Below are 18463 nucleotides of genomic sequence, written 5' to 3' on the forward strand. Positions count from 1 at the left end.
ACCTCAAGTTTGATTTGTCATGTGCCTCTTCCACTCTACTGATTTTGTATTTATATGTGGCATTTAAACTTTACTGCTTCAAACTTTGAACAAGACAGAACAGTGTTGTCTAACAGAACTCTGCAAACATGTTCCATATCTTCGATGCCCAGCAGGGCAGTGGCTGGTGAGCACTTGAAATGTGACAAGTACAACTATGAAACTCCATTTTTTATTTTATTTTAAATTGAATTTTGATAGCCACATGTGTTGAGTGTTACCATAATAGAGCACAAAGTATTGTTCAGAATCCAGTAAGAAAACACACTGCCAACGTTTTCTCCTTAATCATCTTATATCTGCCACCAACTACCAGCACACGTGCAAGGAAGGCATCAGAAGAGGGCGGGACAGCCCAGTGCTGACACAAAAAGGACAGCAGAACTAGCAGCTCACTGAGCAAGAGCACTAGGGAAGGTTGGAGCAGGGCAGAAAGCTAGCCCAGAAAGGGATGCTGGGACAGGACTCACATCAGGAGGGTGCTGGAATGGGCAGCAGCCCTGTGAGGTTGTGACCTGTGCAGCAAGGGCACCTGACCACAGGGGCAGTCCTACAGAGCAGGAAGACTAGCTACATACAGGAAGACTGAACACTAATTATTTTGAGGACAATGGGAGCCAAACTTCTGACTATCAGAGAAAGGAGGTACAAAGACAGAAAAGAGGAAATCTAGAATGAAACCTCTAGCGTCACACTGAAAATGCAGGTATCAACAGACAGACACTGAAACAAATACAGATGTAAACATGAACAAACAAACATTCTAGCTCTGTCCACTCAAAAGCCTGGCAGCAGCAACACCTCGGTAGCAATGAATAAATTTAGTATCCAGTTCTTGGTTTCTAACCACAACTCATTCTCCACTAAATTTAAGGAAATTGCCAACGTCAAGGCTAGGGCAGTCTAGAATGTCTTGTGCCATAAAACAAGGAAGTGTTCAACGAATAATAGTGAGATGTTAAAAAGACACAGAAACTAGCTTTAAGGGGTTCCCACTGGCCAAATATGAAACAATTTTAACATCAAAACAAACAGTAAATGATAATGACAGATTATAACCCATTAAATAAAACAGGAGTCCATAAGTTCACGTTGACATTAAAAAATGATAATATAAGAATGAATAAATGGAGAGAAGAAATGGATGGTAGAATGCCAACTAATAAATACAGAAATAATGGAGTTAGTAGCCATCATAGTAATAATCAATTTGGGCCAGAAATATCAAAGAATGCTTACACTAATGAATCAAACTTGGAAGAGGAATACATTTTTATACAACGTATCTCCCCATGAAATATTTACTAATAATAAAAGAGGTGAAAGGGAACTTTACAGTAGAGAAAACTGGCAGACGTCACTCAAGTGATCTAAGTTACCACCGGAAAGGACACAAATCAACATGGTGTGCAACTTGGTAAGCTGGGATGAGGAGAAGACACCATCATTTCAGTGACGTGCTGCCCAAAAACGTGTAACCTGGGTCTCATCATGAGAAAATATCAGACAAACCCAGACTGAGAGTCAGACTACAAAATGACGGCCTATCATCTTCCAAAGTTTCAAGGTCATTAAAGTCAAGGAGAAACTAAAGAACGGTTCCAGATTGAAGGAGATTTAGGAAGATGTGACAACAGGGCATGAGGACAACTCCTGACACTAAGGTGGATTCTTTGGCTACAAAGAACATTCTCATGAAACTGAATGAGTCTCTCTTGGTGTCTAGGTGAAGGGCATATGCGAATTCTAGTATTCTTGCACACTTTAAAGTTTGAAATTGTTTCAAAATAAAAGGTTACAAAGAAAATCTTATACTTGCTCTTTTATTTCGTCTCTGAATAGAAATTATCCTGATATATAATCCAGCAAAGAATCTGCTCTTCTTGGCTCCTAGAAATTTTATCAGTTCTGGACAAAGTAAATTACAATGTACCCAAAAATACAATGTTACTTTATTGCTAGGGGAAAATTCAACATTACCCAATGGTTATGGCACAAAACAAAAAATTTCAGGATTTAGAAAAAAATTGGTGAGAATTATAAAATTAAATTAAACCTAATTTAAAATGCCTTCATCATGTTAGCCTTGCCAAGGAATACTGAACTTTTATTGCTGCACAATACTGTTTTTGCCTTTTGATAAAAAAAATGAAAAAAGTAACTTTTCTTTATCGAAAATATGGCCCGTCTAAGAGAAGACTGGTAACCGCAAAATGTAAACAATACAAAATGTACAGGTTTAGACTTAAACTGTGCAATATGCCCAGGTTTTCCACACAAATGATATGATGCCATACCTATTGATGTGTCCAATGGCCGTGTTGATTGTGACTCGTGGACCACCATCGTCAGGCCTCAACACATATGGTGGGAAAACGTCATCATCATCCACGACAGGATCAATGTCAGTCTCACCAGTATCAACCGACTTGGAACACTTGTTTCTCAAGATCTGAACATTTGAAAAACAGAACTTATGATGAAAACACATCTTCTTTGCCGCATGCTGTCTGCCTCTGTACCTACAGAAAAAACTCTCTTGAAAATCTCTCTCTCTCCTAAACATACTTCAATACTCCAAAGTCACCTGCTGCAGACACCTTCTTCCAATAAATGCCTCCCAGTTCCAATAATATGGAGACCCTCCCCATATGGTACAAAGTCTATACTGTACCGTGCCTACATACACACACACACACACACACACACACGTACACATGACTGTCAGTCTTTCTGAATGTAACTACCATGTCATCATTTTCCAATCACTCAATAACGTAAGCAGTCAACAGTTACTGTCCATATTTACAATGCAATTTCCCAGACATTCATCCCCAATAACGTATGTGATGACCATTTTCACTGTTGTCTTATTGTGCCCTTTCAAACACTTTGTATAACACTGCTGGGTCTTTGTAATCTTTCTCAACTTCCTTACAATGTACACAGGGTACATCTCTCTTGAGATTATTGCCTGTAGATAAAACTCATTATCTGTTTCTATGGATACAAAGAATAACAAATAAACCATATTAATTTTTTTTCCCAATCTGCCAGCATATATTAATCTGTTGATCTTACCTTTTCAATAGCTTTGTAGGTTTTAAGGTCTTCTTCAAAACTTTTCATTTTGTCTGTATCTGCTAACATTATATAATTAGAGATGGGTGCCCTTGCTCTTCCTTTAGATTGAACATAGGATCGATATTCTGTGGGCAAATCAAAACGAACCACCAAGTTGCATTTTGGTATATCAACACCCTCTTCTACAATACTTGTTGCAATAAGCAGGTTGGTCTCATGTGCTCGAAATTTCCTAAGTACCTGAAAAAAAAAATCCACCAAGAAAAGCACTTCTAAGAAAATTTCCAAAACAAAAAAAAAAACATACTAAAAGTAAATGACAACTGTTATTTCTGACACACATGCTCTTGGGCCTTCTAAATCCTTAAGGCCAGGCTAAAGAAGATGACAGTATCACTGAAAACTCAGGATGCATGGAAACCTGGACAAAGAAGCTGATTTAACGAATTCAGGATAAATTAAATGGTAATATAAGCTAGTTTTCAGACAGTTAGATCTATTAGACTGGCTCCTGGACTCTCCAAACTTGGAGATTATCAAACAGCTACAATGTAGAAAAGGCCTTCAACAGGAATTATTCTGCTAATTTTAAGTTAAATAATAAACTTTAAATAGGTTTTTGTGTACAAGCCAGAACATGGTATTAGGTTTTAGCATCTTTACAATGCTGTTTCCTGTATTAAGACCTTAAAAAGCACAACAACATTTAAGCTAAAATCTACAAAATATAGTGCTTTTTTTTTTAAGAATTCAAACAAAATAGGCCTTTAAATGAAAAAAAGAAAACACTTTCTAGGAAAAGATTTCAGTTTGTTAATTCATAGTCATATGGAATGTACAAGAGTTAAAGTCATACATGCTTTGTCTTTCCATGAAATGCAGTTGTGTGACATCAATCCAATCACAGAAAATAAGTTGGGTGATGGCAATTAAGACACAAATTTGGTTTGCCAGATAGCTATTCTAATTCTGAGCACATAAATCACTATACAGCTACCTCATGTGGACAGCTGCTCTAATATATGAAGAAGTATTCCCTAATACAAAAAATAATAATAATTCTGGGGAACTCTGAAAAAAGGGAGACCCTATGGGCACTGTGTCTGTATATGTCCTGAAAACTGTTATTGTACACTTATTTTAAGTTACCTCTTCCTGTTTTCTGAATTCTGCTTCCATCTGCTTGTTGCGAGGCTGATTCTTCCCAATGCCATGTCCAGTTATAAAATTGCTACTGATATAAGCCAGCTCAGGATCTTGTTTGCCAGCTTCCTTTATCAATCTAAAAAAAGTACACACATTTGGAAGTTAAACGTTGCTGAGAGAAAATAAACTTTTGTTTTTAAAGTCTCCTTTAAAATGGAAGTACATGTATTTTTTGTCAACATACCTAACAAAACGGTCTTGGTCCTTTTTTCCCCAACTTGCTTAAACAGAAATCACTGTCACTCTTCACCACATAGATCTGTTGACCAAGTACTTATAATGCCAAATACAAGATTGGTTTGTACTGACAAATGAAATGGTCACATTACCTCCAACAGCTGATTTGGCAATGGTGACTTAATAGAAATGTGGCCCAGGATGAGACTGAGCTAGTCAGAGAGAAACATGCATCCTCATAGATCTTGGCCTCGGAACAGGACGTCCAATGAAAAAAGCTCGACTCATCCCTCTACCAGTTCCACTCGCTCCTCTCCCAACTCAACACCCTTCTCTAGACCATGCACAGCTTCAGCAACAGGCCCTGCTGTGCTTATACAGAAAGGACCAGTGAGCCCAACACCAAAGGAAACCTTCACCCCCCACAAATGTAACAAAAGAGTTCCAGCTGCAATTTCTTTTCCTCTTATCCTACCACCTGATATCATTAGAAGAGCCCATGGGAAAGAAATGTTGTATCCTCTCAATTCCTGATGCTTTGTGGTCCCCAGGCCACTGAGCAAAATTCTGCACAGCACAGGATGGGGCACAGAAATGGCAAGGCATCCCCCACCCTTCCCTGTCATGAAAGAGGAGATTCCTGAGCTCTCTCTTCCTGCCTGCTCCTCTGTATTAACCCAGAGTGCCTGTGACTGAAAGCTGGCCTTCTAGCTAAGACATGGCAAAGAGCTACAGGACGGGATCACATTACACGGGTGCAGAAGGTTAACAGTTAGTGCTGCCATTACAGCTATTTTGGAAATATCCACATTCAAAAACTCAGCACACGGGATAAATGGTTCCACACCTGATATAAGCGATTCCACATGGTTTCTCTGAAGTCATACTACATAGTATAAATTCCAAATAGAAAATTGCATTTTTAAGTTGAATCATTCTTTAAAAAAAATACATGAAACAGACTAATATTAAAGAGCTGGAAGTGGCCATCCAGAATCTCTCTTGATCCCAATCAGCACAACACTTGCGTGTCTAGGTTAGTTTGGGAGTCTACAAACTACAGCTTGTAGTTCAAGTTCTACAGTTCAAGTACTTAAATACTCAGAATCAGAGGCTCCCTTATTATGTTCCAAGGTGTGTTCAATTATTTTAATAAACTTAAGATGTAACAGAAAGCAGTGTTACATGCAAACAAATAGCATGCCCAAAAGTCTACAATACAAAATAAATCACCTTAGAAATAATACATACTTTCAAGTTTTATATAAATAAGCATCAATTTGAATATAATGGAGATTTAGAATGTATTTTAAGTTACTGTTAATTAGGCAAAGAATGTATTTTACTTTGCCAAAATTATAAATTATCCATTTGGCAGACTTCAATTAGCTAAGAAATAGAGGCAACAACAGTCAATTCATTTTTCCTTAATGAAACCCACATCAAAACCACAGAGAACAGAAGAGACAACAAGCACAGTAAATAAAATCTCTTGTAAGCAATAATTACATGGGATATACCTATGCTAATAATGCTTAGAGAGAAAAATATATTTCTCTACTTGGTGAATCTCAGCCATGCGTAACCAGTACCCATGACAAAGTTACAGGCTTCAGGGAAAACAAAGCCAGGCAGTCACATGTGAACTCCCAGAGGACAGTGGACACTGCAAACTGCTTAAAGAGCTCGCAACACCACAGAAAACATAAGACAAAGTATTATTTGTTTCTTTTGGTTTTTACACTGAGTTTATACAAGCTGTTCACCAGCAAGCTGTTTGATCAAGTATACTCTTCCCTAATGCACAGTGTTTCTGAAACGATCTGCAGCAGAGAACCAGGTTGTCTTCTTAAATTTCCAATCCATCAGAAACAAACAGTTTTGTAGAATTTCATAAAAGTGAACGACTAAGAAAATGAAACTTAAAAAGCATTAAAACTCAAGCATCAATTTTATTGTATTCAGCAGGTATAAAATTACTGTCAAACTGCTCTAAGAGTTTATAAATGCTTCTTCTCAATCTGTACTTAACTCATGACAGAGGTAAAGTCTGGCACCAGTCCATAGCCTACACTTTGTGTGTATATGTACATTGCCTCCCCAATTAGACTGAAAATAACATAACCAAAAATAGGAAATATGTATGGTAGTTTCAGAAAACTAGCAGATGTATTACAGAAAATTGTGATCTGAATAAACATGCTAACTAATGCTGACAACCATAGGAGGAAAAGAAATTCAAAGATATAAACCCATCATTTGAAATTTCTGCCAGGTTCTTGAAACACATTATCAACAATTCCTTTAACAGTGTCCCTTACACCTTATACTTTCTTGTCAATGTGAGAAAACCAAATATAATTCCTCTATGATCTCACTAAAAAAAGATCACTGACAGTTACATAATAGCATACTGATACTGCACCCCCTATATGCATGCATAAGCAGCTGAAGAATTAGCACCTACTGTGTGCCAGGTGATAAAACTGCCATTTTTAATACAAAGTCTCTTACAAACAAGCCAGTAAAAGAGGGAGGTATTATTTCCATTTTACGAATGAACATACTGAGACTTAAAAGTTAAATAACTTTCACAAAATATACATCCAAAAAGTGGGTAGAAAAGAAACCGAGTCTCCTTGGCAAAATGGCTGATTCTAGGGCCAGGCAGGGAGAAATACAAGAGCCCAGAGCACCCCGTGGTATCACAAAGAAAGTGCTCAAAAACCAAAGGATGAAGGTATGTCAAAGGAACATGGGAGCTATCCTCAAAGAGCTCCCAGTGGCCACCGTTGGAACAATTTGAGTAACAAATAAATAACATAGTATTGGATTATGGCCCAAATTATAAAATAAACATGAAACCACCAATTGAAATATATGATTCAATTAATAAGTAGACAGTTACATAAATAGGATAAACTAGACAAGTTTTCCTTACAGAAGAATTCCATTAAATACATATAGATACACCCCTCTCCAGCAAGTGGAGATTAATCCCTCCATATCAGGATGGGCTAGACTTGGAGACTTCCTTCCAAATAGAGTAAGAAAAGGGAAAAAGTGTAACTTTACAGTAGAGAAAGCAGACAAACACTGTCACAATCCATTGATGAGTGATGTTTCATGGTTGATACCATGACAGCCCCTGATATAAAGTGACTAGAAGGGCAGGTCACCTCCATGGTATTCTTCCATATCCGATCACCCCAGTCCAACTTCAAGAACATAAGAAAAACCCAAATGGAGGGGCATTCACCGAACACCTGACCAGTACTCCTGAAGACTGTCGAGGTCATCAAAAACAAGACAGAAACTGTGAAAACTGTGACAGACCAGAGGAAACTGGGCAGATACTGACAACTAAATATGATATGACACCTTGGATTAAAGAAGACATTATTCCATACTGTCTAGTGGTTAGAAAAAAATAAAAATAATTTTTTTAAAAAAGAGGACATTAGTAGAAAAACTGTCAAAATCCAAATAAAGTCTGGAGTTAATAGTAATGGGTCAACGTTAAGTTTTCTTAGTTGTGACAGTGACAGGAGATAACATCAATGGGGGAAACTAAGTGAGGGGCATATGAGAACTCTCTGTATCATTTTCCCAACTTTTCTGTAAATCTAAAATTCTTCCAAAATAAAGTTATTAGGAAAAAAGGGGGGGGGGTAGAGACAGGATGTGAACCCACGTTTGTCCAATGCCAATATCACACAATACTAGTATATTCCACAGTGAAAAGAATACTAGACTTGAGACTGGAAGCCATTTTCTGCCACTTGATATGTGTGTAATTTGGGGAAGGTCACACACTGATGCTTGTTTTCTTCATCTGTAATATGGAAAGAACATCTACTTTCCTCCCCCATGGAGTGTTGTGAATACGTCTTAAATATATATAAAAGTAACTTACAAACCCCTATATAAATATAAGGTACAAAGAAACCCATAAACATAAGACTGTGCACATACCTACACTACACATAGAAGTGGCTGTGATTTATTTTTTTAATTAGGAGAGCAGAAAACTGCATGTACATTATAATAGCTTATATGCCCATGAAACTATTCACTAAAGAAGGGTTTTTCCTCCCATTAAACTGATGGAAGGAAAGAATCTGGATTTCAGGAAGTTTTTCTAAGCTTATTAAAAAGCTTACTGGAACAAGACGTCTATTGTATATTTAATTAGCTGCTCATAAAGTCAACCCTCAGACCACTCTTGATTCATCATACAGCACTAAATTCCAGTCACATTTTATGAAAGTTGATCACAATTAATCTGATCCTTAAAGTCAATAGGAAGTAACTTGACTGATTCTGGATAAACCTTTTCAGGCTAATATTCCTGCAATAAAAACTGGCACATCTTTACATAAAAATACATGTAGAAAACAGGGGGAAGGTGGAAAATACACCCCCATTTCTTCTCTCCAAGCCCCAGAAAATTTATTTAATCCTTATACAATCCTAAATGGAGACGGGGAGTATGTCCATAACTAGGCTTAGAACTGCGCCAGCATTAAACTTTTTTGACTCCCAAAATGCTTTACCCTGCTCTAAGAAATAATCCCTCCTTAGTCACGCTCTCCCAGGTCCGTCTCCTGGCAATCTTCCTGTTGTAAAGCACCGGTTTCTAGTGTTCTGTGACGCCCGGGGCATTACTATGATAGAAAGAACTGGACACTAGGAGTCAGGATATTAGGATTCTAGAATTGTCTCTGCCATTGACTAGCAATTTAACTTATAGCAAATCTCTCTCTCTCTCCTGAGGCTCTTTCTCATTTTTACAAAAATAAGTGGGTTGGATTATATAGTCAGCGAGGTCCCCTTCCAACTACAACTTCTGATTTAAATGTAATTTGGTCCCTAAAGTTATTTTCCTTTGTATTCATCAGAAGGATCAGGCTCAATGACTATGAAAATTACCAGACTAAAAACTGCCAGATGACTACCCTTGAGTCCAATTTCTCGTTATTCAAAAAAGTTTTTAAAACCCCTAAACATTCAGAAGCAGTTAAGCGCAAGCACAAGCGCGTGCGCGCGCACATACACACACACACACACACACACACCACACACACGCGAAGAAAAAGAAAAAGAAAAAAAATCCCAAATTACTTTAGGAAACAAAGCTTAGTTTTTCCTACGAGATCACTACTTGCAGAAAAGTTAGGGATCAACTGTGGCCAATTAATGGACCTCATAGAAAAGTAAATTGATTTAAGTACAAAATAAGGACGTTTTTTGGCGGGAAAAAAAAAAAGAGTATCCACAAACCAAAAGGACCATACATTTAGTGACCATCTGACAGAAATCTGAAGTACAGCTCCCTGGCTGGTTCCAAATTAGAAAAAAATCTTTCATTGAAGAAGGGAGAAAGAGCAGGAATCCACAGCCTAAAATTTGGATTCATTATCACCTTTGCTAATAATCTTAGAACTTTCCCTAACATTCTTATTCTCTTTTGATTCACAAAATTTTAATATGCAGTCTATGAACCAACCCAAAATAAATTCAATTGTTCTAAACTTTCTTCACTGTGGCCTTGAAAACTTTATTTTTTGAGACAAGGTCTGGCTCTGTTGCCCAGGCTGGAGTGCTGTGGTGCCATCTCAGCTCACTGCAACCTCTGCTTCCCAGACTCAACCCATCCTCCCACCACAGCCTCCCGAGTAGCTGGGACTACAGGCATACACCACCACCGGCTAATTTTTGTAATTTTTCTAGAGACAGGGTTTCGCCGTGTTGCCCCTTGTGAACTCAAACAATCTACCTGCCTCAGGCTCACAAAGTGCTGGAATTACAGGCACAACCCATCATGCCCAACCTGGCCTTGAAAAGTTGAATCAATATTTTTAAGAGAAAAAAAATCAACATTAAAAAATTAGTCACAATACCCAGATAAAATTTATCCTAAGACTACCTGAGGGGAACACTTGGTGTGAAATGCTTAACACAATGTCTAACACACAGTTAAGGATTAATAAATACCTAAATTGAATCTAAAACTGAATATAAAACAATGCTTTACTTAAATGCACACTGATTTTTTTAAAGACCATAATTGTCCTCTATTTTAGGTAGATTAGAATGGATTAGCATCCTTTAAGAAAAAAAAGTATCAGCCATGTGAAAAGCAGCCTTCTGGGAAAACATCCTCTCCGTCAATCCCAGCATGACATATCAGCAATGATGGCGCCAAGTCAAGGACACTTACATAACCCTCATGCTAGCTCTCACAGCTGCTGCAGCGCATCACATCACAACACAGGACGCCTCCCTGTTCTCATGTGAAAGGAGTCAACTTAGAGATTTACCTGTTTAAGACAACTGCTGTGTATCTTCTTTCCACAAAAATAATTCCACATAAAATGTTGGTAAAAGGAGAAGGAAAATTTGTCTCTGGCTTCTCTTTTTCTTCAATTTCTTCATCCTCATCATCATCCTCAGAATCACTCCATGACACATAATTATCCTGATTCCTATTATTATACCACTCAACACTTTCAAACTGCTGTCGCTCATATGGTTTATATTTGCGTAAGATTTCGAGCAGTTTGATTACTTTAGGAGTTACAAATTTCAGGTCAAGTGAGGCAGGTGAGAAGTGCTCTTCACATAGTGCATGTATTTTCCTTAGGAAAGTGTCTGTAAACAATAAAAATTTCCTGTGCAGCTCCTCTTGCTCATGTTTGATGTATTTCTGTAGTTCTCTTACCATCATTCCAGCCACTTTATCTGCACACCAGGGTCCCAGAACTACCAATACGGCACGACAGTCTGATAGTATCTACAAAAAAAAAGAAAAGAAAAAACCTAATGCCAAACAATAATAATGTAGCATTTTCATATGGGGTTTAACTGGGATTTCAGTTGTTCTCAAATGACTCCTTAAATGTAACTCAGCCTTAGCTTAAGTCCTTGAAGGTGGGGGGAGAGGCCAATAGTCTTTTTGAGCTCATTTCATATGTATATGCCTAGAACCATCTCCTTTTTTCAATAAAATAACCAAACACAAATTAAAAGATGCAATTGTATGAGGTTAATGAAGCCTATTTTTAGATCTGTAATTAGTTAGAACTATACCTGAGTCATTTACTTCCTGCCAAATTGCATATAGGTAGCACAGTAATTTAACTTTAGGCATCAAGGAAGAGCAATACAGTTTTCCTTGAACTTTATCTATGTACAATATCCCCCAGTATTATATGTTTTTCACTATACTACCTAGAAACTGCGGATGAATTTTGGTCGATCTACAGTCAGCACCTCTGGATGCCACGGTGAAATTGTAAAAACACTGCACAGCTGTCTCTATTATAATTTCTTTCTTTCTCTCTCTCTTTCTTTCTTAACAGTAGTAAAGGCCTTTATTAGTTGGAAGTGGAGGAGGAGATAGGACAGCTGCACTGGGGCGGCCTCCACACACTCTGTCACAGTTCTCCAAAAGCCCCTGTTACCCAATTTCAATGAAAATACCATCACAAGGTCAGGGCTCCTCAACGTTAACATCTCAGCTAAATTCAGACTCTGATCCTGGACCCTCCCAGAGTGCTGTGTCTTACAACTCTAACTGAGAGCTGAAAGTTAATCCACGGCCAGGGTGTAACTGAGGAATCGAGGGAGAGGGAGAGGGAGAGGGAGAGAGAGAGAGGGAGAGAGGGAGAGGGACAGCAGGGAGGGAGAAGTGGAAGGGGGAGGAGGAGGGGAGAGGAAGAGGAGGGAGGAGGAGGAAGAGGAGGGAGAAGGGGGAGGAGGAGGGAGGAGAAGGGCAAGGGAGAGTAGGGGGATGGAGAGTAGGGGGAGGGAGAGTACAGGGAGTGGGGGGACAGGGAGGGGAGGGGGGACAGGGAGGGGAGGGCGGGGAGGAGGGGAAGGAGTGGGGGAGGAGGGGAAGGAGTGGGGGAGGAGGGGGAGGGATGGGAGGTACAGAAAGAAGAGAGGAGAGGAGAGGAAGAGAGCGAGAGGAAAAAAAGACAGGAAAGGAAGAAAGAAAAGAGGAAAGAAAAGGGAAGGGAAAAGGAAAGGAAGAGAGAATTCAAAGGTTGAGAAAAATGTGGGCACTGCTGCTCCAGAAAAAAAAATCATTAGGAGAGAAACTAAGACCCATATTTAATACAGTGTTAACATTCACAAATGGTTGCAAAGTTCTAGGGCAGTGGTTCTCAAGCTTTAACGAATCAGATTACTGCAGGGCTTGTCGAAATTCCAAACTGAAGACTCTGCAAACCGTAAAATTCAGTCCTGAGGACCCCACCCAGATGCTGCTGATGAGGATGTGGGGCCCACAATGGAAGGATCACTGTCCTAAGGGATCTCTTTTCAAAGCATTACCACTCAGAGACAATAGGCTCATATCCAGTTACACACACTAGGAAACTGTGGAAGAATTTGTTTAGTTCAAGGGTTTGAGCAGGAACTAACTCATCTGACCAAAAAGAAACAAAAATTGGACTTACTCCTTATACTTAAATAACCATGACATGAATGCTAGTTCAGATAGGGGAAGTCTACACTTAATACAAATGTGCATTGGGTAACAATGAACTCAACCTAATATGGTATGTTCAATGAAAAATGTCTAAGGAGATAAAAAGATTAAGACCTTAAACTAAAATGTAAAAAAAGAGCCTCATTAGAGGCATATTTTCATTTCAATATTAAAAATAAAGCTTTCAAAATACAATCACTATACCTACTTAGTATATGCTTACCTGTTTTGAAATTAAAGTAGAATCTCTTTCTTTTGAATGTACAGATATATTACAATCATTGATAAAATTAAGTGCTTCTTCTAATTCCATCAGCAGTCTTTCATAAAGCCCACTTCTGTCAGTAAATGGTCCACAATCCACCACAATCTCACATGGCTGAGAAGTATACCTTTAACGTAAGAAACAAAAGGTATCAATACTGCAGTAGTGAGAATGCAACTTAAATTTTTCAAAAAGCAAAGAAAAGGGGAATAGATACAAAAAAAAAAAAAAAAAGCCAGAATGTTGGCACTGGGGTGAGATTTTAGGTGTGTTTAATTATTATTTTTCTATATTACTGTATTTCTCAACAGTAAATAATATATTTTATAAACCAGTCAAGTATTGTTTAAAAGATGTTTTCAAAGGCAAGGGGAGAAGAGGGGAAAGAAAATAATACAAATGAGCATCCACTGCATTCCAAAGCATTATGCTGGGAATTTACATACCTTCTGACTTAATCCACACACAGTGAGGATGATGAAGGAAATGAAGGTTCAAAGACATTACATGATTCTGTCTAAACAAAACTCAGGACTGCCTTCCTCTGAGGGCCCTTTCAGCCAAACGCTACTGCCTCCCTGAACACCTTCTGTTTCATTTCTAAAAAACTCGCTACAGCATTATGCTCCATTTACATGCCTAACTCCAAAAAGAAGCTTCCTAGTTTCAGTCTGTATATCTAATCAATATAAAAGGCAGCCTCACAACACGCCTTCCTAAAGTGGTACTCACATTTATCTGCACAGGTTGAGTGCCCTTATCTGAAAGGCTTGGGACCTGAACTGTTTTGGATTTCCAATATTTTTCAGATTTTGGAATATCTGCATATAAATAATGAAGTATCTTGAGGATGGGACCCAAGTCTAAACACGAAATTCATTTATGTTTCATATACACCTTATAGCTTCAAGGTAATTTTATACCTTATTTTAAAATAATATTGTGAATGAAACAGGTTTTGGCCGCATTTTGGCTTCAATTCATCACAAGGTCAGATATGAAATGTTCCACTTGTGGCATCACGCCAGCGCTCAAAAGGTTTCAGATTTTGGAGCATTCTGAATTTCACGTTTTCAGATTAGGGATGCTCAATCTGTACTATGTTTGCCTGTTAGGTCTCAAGGAATGACTACATGGGGCTGATATTCAAATAAATTTGCCAACAGATTTCATTATTATTACAGTTTGCTTTCTTTTGTTTTTTAGGTTTAAACTTCCATCTTTTGCCCCCTTAGGCATCTGCCAGAATGAGGAACACAGGTGTTCAAAATACTCATGAAACTCAATCACTTCTCAGAGGCGGAAAGAAGAATGACAAGACAGATCACGGGGAGTTTTATCATTCAATTTATCCATTTCCATATCTGTGTGAAATTTTTAGTATTTGCAAATATCGCTTTTAACGTATTTTTAAATCCTCATAAGGAAAACTCCCCCAACTTTCATTCATTTCTAATATCATTCCTTGGGTCTTTCATAAAAAATGACAACCAGATTGGCACATAATGCCCTAAAAGCACGTATGATAACTGTAATAAGAAAAATAAATCTAGCACAGACATGTATACTATAGTTCTTATTTACCCAAAACAGAATTTATACTCAACCAAAGAGTCATTATTTGGAGAATTAGGTAATGCTTATCAATAGATTGCTTATCAGTCTTACTTAAATGCTCTACTACTTCTACTTCTCAGAAAACCTTTAGGCAATACAAGTGAAGCACTCTAACTCAGGCAGACAAAAGCACAAGCACAGCCTTCTACTTCTCCATCAGTGTTGGCTCAAGGAAGTCAGACACAGCCCGTTCTAGAGGTCACAAGATTTGCATTTCATATGGCATTTGGATACCTAAGTTTGATGGGATTCCAAATGTTACTTTTCCTTCTCACTCTCCAAAGAAAACTTTCCTTAAATACTTACTAAATGCCAGGCACACTGCAAGATTTTTCTATGTGTTAATGGAATCGATCATCAAAGAATCCCATGAAACCACTGTCAATGCCATTTTACAAGTTCAAGGAAATAAGTGACTCACTCAAGGTCACACAGCTTACAGTTAGCGGAGTTAGTATTCAAACCCACGTCTGACTCAACTCCACAACTTGAGAAATCAGTCTTCTCTATTTATTGTAACTGTCCTGAGAACTACCACTAGGTAATCTTTAGCCTTATTTAAGACTACATCTAGTAAGAACGGAAGGCCATTTTGACATACATCAAATTCGTTACATTTGAAAAGCCATTTTCCTAATTTGTAAAGGCTCCGTTCCACCAACTTCAGTTATGAAGGTTGTGTGTGTGTGTGTGTGTGTGTGTGTGTGTGTGTGCGCGCGCGCGCGCTTTTCAATGAAACTCAAAATAGTAAAACACCCTCAAAAAGAGTCAAACCTAGAAAAACAAACAGCAACTTTCTCTGTAATCCACAACCCATTTTGAAAACAATGGGGTATTTCCAAATGTTTTAAAGTATACTGCTGAATTATCTAAATAAATTAATGTTCTTTGAAAGCATCATGTAAGACATTTAGGACAGAACAACAAAGCACACATATTGACAGAAAAAAATATAAATTTACTGTCGAAGTTCCCAGTCCTTGGCAACATCATCAAATAAGAAGAGCTGACGCATAATCTCTTAAGGCAGAAATGCCTGTCTGCTACTCTGTGGAAACAAGGTTAGATTCTTGAACTCACAGGTAACAATACTTATAGAGAATTCTTACTCTTGCCCATTCCTTTTTACTGCCATTTGTTCACTTAAATAGGTACTATCTGCAAGGTACTACAAAAAACACCAAAGACTTAATATTTTTTCAACTAATCTCATTAAAGCCGTGTCAATTGGAAGTGCATACCTGTCTAAGACCACCAGGTCCGTTGCAGTTTCAGCATTACTCTTAAGAATTTTCTCTAGTTTCTGAATCTTTTCTTCCAATTCCTCTGGATCACATTTCCCATTTAAAATGGAAGCAGTTAGTCCCAATATGCGAGGACATGCTGGACAATTTTCACAGAGCTAATGTAATGAAAGATACTGACAGTAAAGACTTCATTTTGCAAGGCCACAACAAGAGAGACATCACATATTAAAACATATCAAAATCACTCACAAATACTAAAAAAGAATTTGTTTGGTGGAAATGCCACTATACCAAGAACAACATAAAATTACTCATAGTATTACTGTAGTTTGTTTAAAAGATCTGTTTTTCAAAAAGGCTCAATTAGATACACTATGAAAATCATATAGAATTTACTATTATGATGTTAAAGTTTATTTTAGATTTAAATGAACATTAATTTAATATTCATTCATTCATACGCTGGAGCCAAACTCCCAATATTGATAATATTATTGCTTTTCAAATCTAAAAAGAAAAAAAATCTGCCTATACTAAATAGTTTAAAAAGAATTACTAAGACTTAGGTCTAAAACTTACCTTCATAATTTCTCGATAGGGGTGGTCTAGGATTGCAAGATGACACTCATCAAACACCAAAAGGTTAATGTCTGACAGTGATAAGTAACCATTTTTCAAAACATTCAAGGCGACATAGCAAGTCATAATAAGAACCTAAAATAAAATCAACATCAATAAACAAACATGGCATTCACTGCCTGGATATACTTACATAAAATCAGATCATAGAGCCATTGTATCATAGGTGAGAATTAAGGAATTCATTAGTCAAAATTAAAACTAATATACTAAATATATATAATTGTTTATATCAGTACTAAGAAGGAAATCAGGAAAACATGGGAAAAGAGTAGAGAAAAAATATCTTGATAATGGAAAGTATGTCTTGATGACAAATCCAAATTTACTTCAGGTTCTTAGATCCCCAGAGCCATATTATGACTGATGAGATATGTCAATTTAGGCAAATCACAAAACAATTCACACTTTTTATTTTTTTTTCTGCTGAACTGACTTGGTTTTCTGAAAGAAAACCCAGACTAAATGTTATTTTTGTAGCCTATCATTATGTGGATATTTAAGTGCTTTATTAATGAGGACTTATCCCAATATGTGAAGCACACTAGTAGGCTGGGCTGTTTCAGTTCAGTGAGGAAGTGCCTCTTAACCACTGTGTATCCCCCAGTGACTAATACACCAAAAGCCCCAGTACATGCTGGCTACATGGAAACATGTAAGTTAGAGGAGTCTCCAGCACACACTGGCCACACGCAAACATTCAGTTAGAGGGAGTTTCTGTCAAAGCCCTAAACACCTCAAGCAACAAACTTCTCCAGTTTCAAGACATTTAACTCAAGAGTAAATTTTTTGAAAGCGCATTATCAGCAAGTTGGAAATAGGTCATAGGAATTTGTGTTTTTCAAGCAAGCAGATCATACTGAAAGCTATTTCTTTTCTACAAAGTTAAGAGCAATAAAAATTAGTAATTTATTAGTTTTGTTTGTTTGTTTGTTTGTTTTGAGACAGAGTCTCGCTGTCACCTGGGCTGGAGTGCATGGCGTGATCTCAGCTCACTGCAAACTCCACCTTCCAGGTTCAAGCAATTCTCCTGTCTCAGCCTCCTGAGTAGCTGGGACTACAGGTGCACACCACCACGCCCAGCTAATTTTTGTATTTTTAGTAGAGACGGGGTTTCACCATATTGCTTAGGCTCGTCTTGAACTCCTCATCTCTGGTGATCCGCCCACCTCAGCCTCCCAAAGTACTGGGATTACAGGTGGCAGCCACCGTGCCCAGCCTTTATTCGGTTTTAAGGTAAGACTTAAAGTAAGATAGAGTACATCAGGACTAGTTTCTAGGTTGATTAAGTACAGGAAATTAGTTTTCAAATCTAAATTAGACAACCAAGGCTACAGATAATCTTACAAACCAAGTCAAGAACTTGTAGGGATTTATAAAGTGAAATTTCTCTACAAGTCTTACCTGGTGCTTAGTAAACTCTTGGTTCCATCTCTCTTTTGTCCAAGATGCATTTACTTCTAGGTTTGAGTATTCCCCAACCTTGAGATCTGAATGAGTTCTGACAGCTGACACTTGTTGAGCAACCTGGTTTGCTAATTACAAATATAACACTCCATGTAAATACGAGAAATCTTGTCTACTTGGCTCTCTGGACTACTAATGATTAACAGTCTACAGAAATCCTTATTATTATATTAGACCCAACCAACAATGTTTTTAATAGCCTCTTTAAAACCACAGTTCCAAGGT

The 18463-nt window shown here is 37.7% G+C and overlaps 1 protein-coding gene across 6 annotated transcripts in view; it reads right to left on the reverse strand.

Annotated features, from left to right (window-relative positions):
* DICER1 (dicer 1, ribonuclease III) overlaps positions 1-18463 on the reverse strand; it is a 71390-nt gene that overhangs the window by 27084 nt on the left and 25843 nt on the right. For all 6 annotated transcript variants that reach the window (XM_077937950.1, XM_015144431.3, XM_015144429.3 and 3 more), the window contains 8 exon segments: positions 18176-18306; positions 16712-16846; positions 16127-16287; positions 13227-13395; positions 10830-11302; positions 4273-4405; positions 3121-3363; positions 2337-2491 (listed from right to left, as the gene is read on the reverse strand). In XM_077937950.1, the coding sequence (XP_077794076.1) occupies positions 2337-2491; positions 3121-3363; positions 4273-4405; positions 10830-11302; positions 13227-13395; positions 16127-16287; positions 16712-16846; positions 18176-18306 (1600 nt within the window).

This window comes from Macaca mulatta, chromosome 7 (assembly GCF_049350105.2).
Source record: "Macaca mulatta isolate MMU2019108-1 chromosome 7, T2T-MMU8v2.0, whole genome shotgun sequence".
NCBI classification, from domain to species: Eukaryota; Metazoa; Chordata; class Mammalia; order Primates; family Cercopithecidae; genus Macaca; species Macaca mulatta.